Source organism: Epinephelus fuscoguttatus, linkage group LG1 (assembly GCF_011397635.1).
Source record: "Epinephelus fuscoguttatus linkage group LG1, E.fuscoguttatus.final_Chr_v1".
NCBI lineage: Eukaryota > Metazoa > Chordata > Actinopteri > Perciformes > Serranidae > Epinephelus > Epinephelus fuscoguttatus.
Window position 1 is genome coordinate 12,911,614 of NC_064752.1, and position 6,154 is coordinate 12,917,767.

General features: G+C 42.3%; 1 protein-coding gene across 1 annotated transcript; it reads left to right on the plus strand.

Moving 5' to 3' along the window:
* On the plus strand, nt 1–969 carry LOC125887444 (olfactory receptor class A-like protein 1). The gene has a single exon (XM_049574297.1). It carries the CDS (start codon nt 1–3, stop codon nt 967–969), a length of 969 nt encoding a protein of 322 aa, XP_049430254.1.
* The last annotated feature ends 5,185 nt before the right edge of the window (nt 970–6,154 follow it).

The window sequence follows — 6,154 nt, forward strand, 5'->3', positions numbered from 1 at the left end:
ATGCCATCCGAGGTGTTTGTCCGTGGGATGCTCTACCTGTCCCTCACTGTTGTGGGAGTCCCAGGTAACGCCACCGTCATCCTGGCATTCCTCCTCCTGCTGTACCAGGAGAACCGCCTCCTCCCAGCTGATGCCATCATCCTGCACCTGGCCTGCGTCAACCTGCTGGTGGTGGGTGTTCGCTGTCTGCTGGAAACCCTGGCATCCTTCTACCTGGCCGACATCTTTGGAGACGTGGGCTGTAAGGCTGTGATCTTTGTCTACAGAACATCGCGTTCCCTCTCGATCTGGCTCACCTTTGTGCTGAGCGCCTATCAGTGCCTGAGCATCGCCTCTCCTGGATCACGCTGGGCCTCCATCCGTGCCTCTGTAGCCCAGCATTTAGGCTTTGTGTTCCTCTTCCTGTGGCTCCTCAACACCTGCATGAGCTCTGCGGCCATACTCTTCTCCTTCAGCACCAAAACCAACTCCAGCCAAACAAACTATGGCATCAATGTACAATTCTGCTACCTTCCCTTCCCTTCAAAGTTGTCCAAACAGGCAAACGGGGCAGCCCAGGTGGGCAGAGATGTGGTGCCCATGGCCCTCATGACCCTCGCCAGTTTGATCATCCTGGTCTTTCTTTACAAGCACAGCCAGCAGGTGAAGGGACTCCGCAGCAGCAGCGGCGGCGCTGGTGGGGGAAGCGGTGGCGCAGAGCAACGGGCTGCTAAAGCCGTGGTAGCACTCGTGACCTTATATGTGGTTCTTTATGGGGTAGATAACGGGCTTTGGGTGTACACGCTCACTGTGAGGAAGACCATGACTTCCTCGCTGATCTCTGACCTGCGTATATTCTTTTCCTCGCTCTATGCAGCGCTGAGCCCAGTGGTCATCATTGCATCTAACAGGAAGTTGAACAGCAGGCTGAGGTGTGTAGTGCAGGAGAAGGCTGTGCAGGAGAAAGTCACGTGTGTTTCTACTGTGTGAGGCCTGCTGGACGTCTGATCACTGACTAAAGGGGAGAGACTGCAGGTGAATAGGGTACAAATTTTAATGCATAGATATCACCATAAAAGTTAAATACTTACATTAAGACAATTATTTTTTGACTTTTTTTTTAATCACTCCTTTAATTATAATACTGTCAACAGCTGTATGAAATCCATTTTCGCCCTGTTTTTAGGAATAAAATGTCATATAAATCTGACTATGAATGATACATCAACAAACATAACAAACAAACTCATCTGTAAAAATCTGCAGACTATAATTAAGAATAAGATTGGAAAGTTTGCTGTCTGTGAGCGCTACTGAAGAGAAGATTTTCTGCTCCGAGTATGAGAAAAACTCATTTTGAGAAAATATGTAGAGCACAAAAAAAAGATGCTACAGGTAAAAAATGATAAAAAAAAAAATTAATTAGCAGATATCACCATGAAACTTCCCCAGCTGTACATGCATTAAAGGGTGTCTACAGATATAGCCAATTTAATTTAAGACCTTTTAAGACCTTTTTAATAACACCTTATATTTGTGTGTGTTTGGGTGACACATATAAGAACCCTTCCTAATTAAACTGATTTCAGCTCAAAATGAATGGTAACGCAAAATGAGGTGAGTTTAAGTTTAATATCTCTCATTGCAATTCTTCAGTCTGTCCAATGACTGTAAACAGTTATTGGGTTTGTCATAGGCTGGATAAATTCTCAAGCTAATGTGACTGAAAATATTTAAGACCCAGCAAATCTCAATTTAAAACATTTTTAGACTTTTTAAGGACCTGCAGACACCCTGTCATTAATGAACGTTATATATTTTTTCCCTACGGTCTAAGAAAGTCCAAAAATATTCGCAAACATGAACACCTCTCTCCCAAAACCAAAAACTAGAGTGCTAAACTCTTGAGCTGCTCCACAGACAGTGAATGGTGAAAGATGTTATAGATCAGTGGTTTCCAATTGGTGGGTCTTGCGGGTCCATTCTGAATGTAACACAAGTGACTCTGAAACATAACAAGTTTGTAGTACGGTGAATTTCAGGCACATGGCTTGAATTTAAAGTGCTGTTTCCTGCTGTAGAGTGAGTGACTAACAGACTAACTACTTACTAAAGACTAGCTCGATGGCATGGCCTAACGGAAGTATGATGCTGAATATATTAAACTGTGTGGACATTGAACTAATGACTAAGGAGAAATCTGGACACTATGGTTGGACCTGTTGGGAACCCCTGGTATAGATGACACTGAGAGCACCCAGGGGAATGTTCTGAGTAAACAGGTAACATGGGTGACATCACAAGTTTGAGAGAGTGGCTCGTGTTTACAAAGTATGATCAAACTTTCCTAATCCATGGAAATAATATATGGGAATTCTTAATTAAGGTGGTGTTCCCCTTAAAGACAAATACTTTTTCTGAAATTTTATGTTTAAAGATGCAAACGAGGCATTATCAAGTTAAATATGTGGTTTTTCCTAATTTTCCAGAACAGAAATCTGAACTAAAATAAACACTAAAATGTGTATTTTGGATGTTTTCTTTCTTCTAGTCTGAAAAAAGACATGTAATGGAATTAAAGTAGCCCATAATCTCAAAACAGACCACTGTATTTAAACACTATGGTTGCCTATCGCCTCCTGTTGGAGGTGTTGCGGGCACGCCCCACTGGTAAGAGGCCGCGAGGTAGACCTAGGACACACTGCAGGGATTACATATCTGGATGGATGGTTGCCTGTGTTTGTGGGTCATGAATGGGTCATATTGTCTTCGTGCTTTATGTTTTGTAATAAGCATCGCAGGAGAGACTCGTCTTTCCTCTTTAGTTGTGAATTAATAACAATGCTGCTTTTTTAATATCTTGTATGTGATTCTTTTCAGATACGTTGTGAAATAACTGATGAATGAGAAGGTGTACCTGTGAGCAGGAACAAACTATTGTCTCACTGTCTATAATTAAGGAAAACCTGCCATGACAACACTGTTGCTCAGTACAGGCCTGTATGAATCTCTGCTGATCTGGCTCTACGTGGCTTTGTTTGTTTATTCGTTATGTTCTCTCCATCTTAATTGGGTGGAAGAATTATAGCTGGGTGACTCAAGGCTCAATGTGGCTGTCAAATGACTTCCAGCTGCCCATTTAGCTATAATTAAGGCTTTGAATAGAACCTGCTAATTCTAATGAGGCAGGTTAATTGTCCAACAGAGAATCGGTTAAAAACCTGATGGGGAAAGTATATTCTTTCGTGGAAGAAAAAGGAAGATGAAAAACATGTTCATTACTCAATACTGAATCACTCAATGCAATGCTGGCAATGTATATCTGCGGTCTTTGGGTGCAGTTATAACAAGAGGGGACACGAAGCTACGACTTGGCACAAGCCCTGAGGAGTTTTCTGTAGATGTGGTAATGTGGGAATTTAGGAGTCATTATGTAATTGCCATGTCTTGGAGAAGCAAGGGCAGAGAGATGGGGTGAGGACATAACAACCCCCCGTGAGTGACAGTCCAAAAGACATAAAGTGGGGCTGCCAGCACTCTGTGATCCTGCAATAACTCTAAAGTGCAATCAGTGCGGCGCTATTCAACTGCTGCTGTCGCAATGCAGGTGAGGAGGAGGAGGAGGAGGAGGAGGAGGAGGAGGAGAAGGAAGAGGAGAAGTCCTCTTTCTGTGCTTGTGCAAAACTGTTGCATTCAACACCAAGTTGACATGAAAAGACATTCAAAGCCATGCAATGAGGCTGATCTTTTGTCACAGTGTAACAGTCACCTTTATTGTCAGAGTTGCAACCATTAAAACCGTCTTTATTCTCCGGGACAGCTCCCTCCAGACGACAAATTCCATGTCTTTTACTCTTCAAACCACTGAAATCTGATTGGCACTTTACACAGACTCCGGTGGAATGAAGGATAGAATACATGGATGGTTTCATTAGAGCAATGAGCGTGCAGGCATCTCCGCCGAGGAATCGCTGGGAGTGTCACAGCTGACACAACACTTTCAGTGATGTCACTCTTTCTTTTTCCTGCTGGGAAAGAAGCGGCAGATTAGTTAAAAGAAACGAACACGTGAAAAACAGGTTGCGTGTATGTTCATGTCTTTCTTTATGCGTACGTGTGTGAGTGTGTGTGTGTGTATGTGTGAAGGGTGTGTGAAGGGTGTGCCAGGCCGGCCTCTCCCTGCACATGACTGGACCTGTTTCCAGTGTTTTCCATCCTTCTGGAGTCTTTTGAGCTTCAATAAATGCAGGGTGCTGTTAAACATGTACAAACCAAACCCACACAAATGGAACCCTCTATTACTGCCTCACTCTCAAATCACCCTCAGCTCTAACGTTTCCCTTCCAACACTTAATTCTGCAGCTAAAACAGAACATGCAACAGCAGATAAATACATTGTCATCATCTGTCCAACCTCTTAACTGCAACTCACCTGCTTGACGAGGCAAGACTTGTGAGATGCACATGTAAAAACAACACAACAAAACAACTTTAACCAAAAAAATATACTCACAAATTCTAACTTTCCTGTTTTAAGTCTAGTTAGTACGCAACACAAACCTGTGCAACAGCCACACACACACAAAAAGCTGTCAGGTTGTCCAGTATGCTCGGCTAAATGAAGTTGAAGTGTTGCAGTAAATCCCGCCAGCCGATCCACTCCTGCTGTGTCTGATGTCAGTCTGTTTACCTGCGCCAGGTACGGGCATTTTTGTCCCCCGTGTCCACCAATAGCGATGCAGCAGCAGGGTTAAACCTCGCCCCCTTTCCAGCCTTGAAGCCATTCCACACCCTAATATAGCCCTCTGTACCAAACCCTCCCCTCCCCCACAAAAAAAACCTTTTCAAATTACACAAACATCACGATCTGAATCACCACAATCACTGTGTGCAACATGCGGAAATTTGTGCTGGTTATTTTGACACATGAAGTAAAATGACGACTAATATGGTAATGCATGCAAACAAGCAGTATTCAACAACACCTTAACCTCCTGAAATCAACTCTAAAACATCTGATAATGACATGAAAGCATTTTGAAAGCAGCATCAACCTGTTTACATTTAAATTATCAATTGAATCCAGTAACCTTGAAAGTTATTCTCGTTATTAATCCCATTAAAACCTTCCCTCTGATGTTTTTTTTTTCCAGTTAAGAAAAGTTCTGGCTGACTACAGCAACTGGAAACTTTGGGGCTTATTACTGTGGTGAAAATGTATCAGTAATAAACACATCCTGGGGTACTTTCAAAACCCACATTTTATGGAAATGACAGACGTAATAAGCCCTTTTTACGTTTGCTGATACCGTCTTTGCCTTTCCTTCAAAGGGATGTTTCTTTAGGCGTGTTGTTTGGAGGATTTATTGCCTGTTTGAGTGAAGCTACTGATGGAGAATGCCATAAAAAATACTGCACTTTTATGTAAATCAATTCATTTAGTTTTTTTTAAGTGCAGGACTGATGGAAAAAAAATCACATCAGAGAAGTGGTTTTAATTCAGTGCAGTGCCCATTTTGGTATTTTTCTAGGCACAAAAAAAAAAATAAAATCCTAATTATGTGAAAGCAACATGTTCAAAACTCTACCTGCCAGGAGGTGACATGAGTTTAACTCAATTTTTATTTTATTTTTTGCACTCCAAAGTTACAGAGTTGTCTGTGTGTGACCCATTTCCTCGCATCCGCCCAGTTTAACTGATTCCCTCAGACAGGGAACACACTCGGTCGTGTCTCAGCTTGCCTGGAATGTTGCACTGCACGTAAGGAAGGAGCTCTGTATTCAAGATGGTGAGAAGAAGTCTTACAAAGTTAATGTGAAAGTTTTGGCCTGTTCTGTCATGATGAACACAGCAGTATTTCTTGATTTATCCTGATTAACATCTATTTTGTAGAAAAGGCTGAAATGCCGGTTTAATATCCATTTAACTGTTCCAGACTCTGGGGTTTATTGGTTGAATTTATAGTTCTGACAGCCTGATTTTACGAGACAATCTAGTGGCAACATTTTAAAGCACAGCCCAGTCACGAGGAGAAAATGTTGGCAAACCACGAAAATGTTATGTTAGCATGTTTCATATGCATCAACACATCATATCATGTCAACATTTTTAAAGTGACTAGTGCTCTGCATGAGCTGACTGTCACCTCAACAAGATGCCTGACAAGCTGCAGAC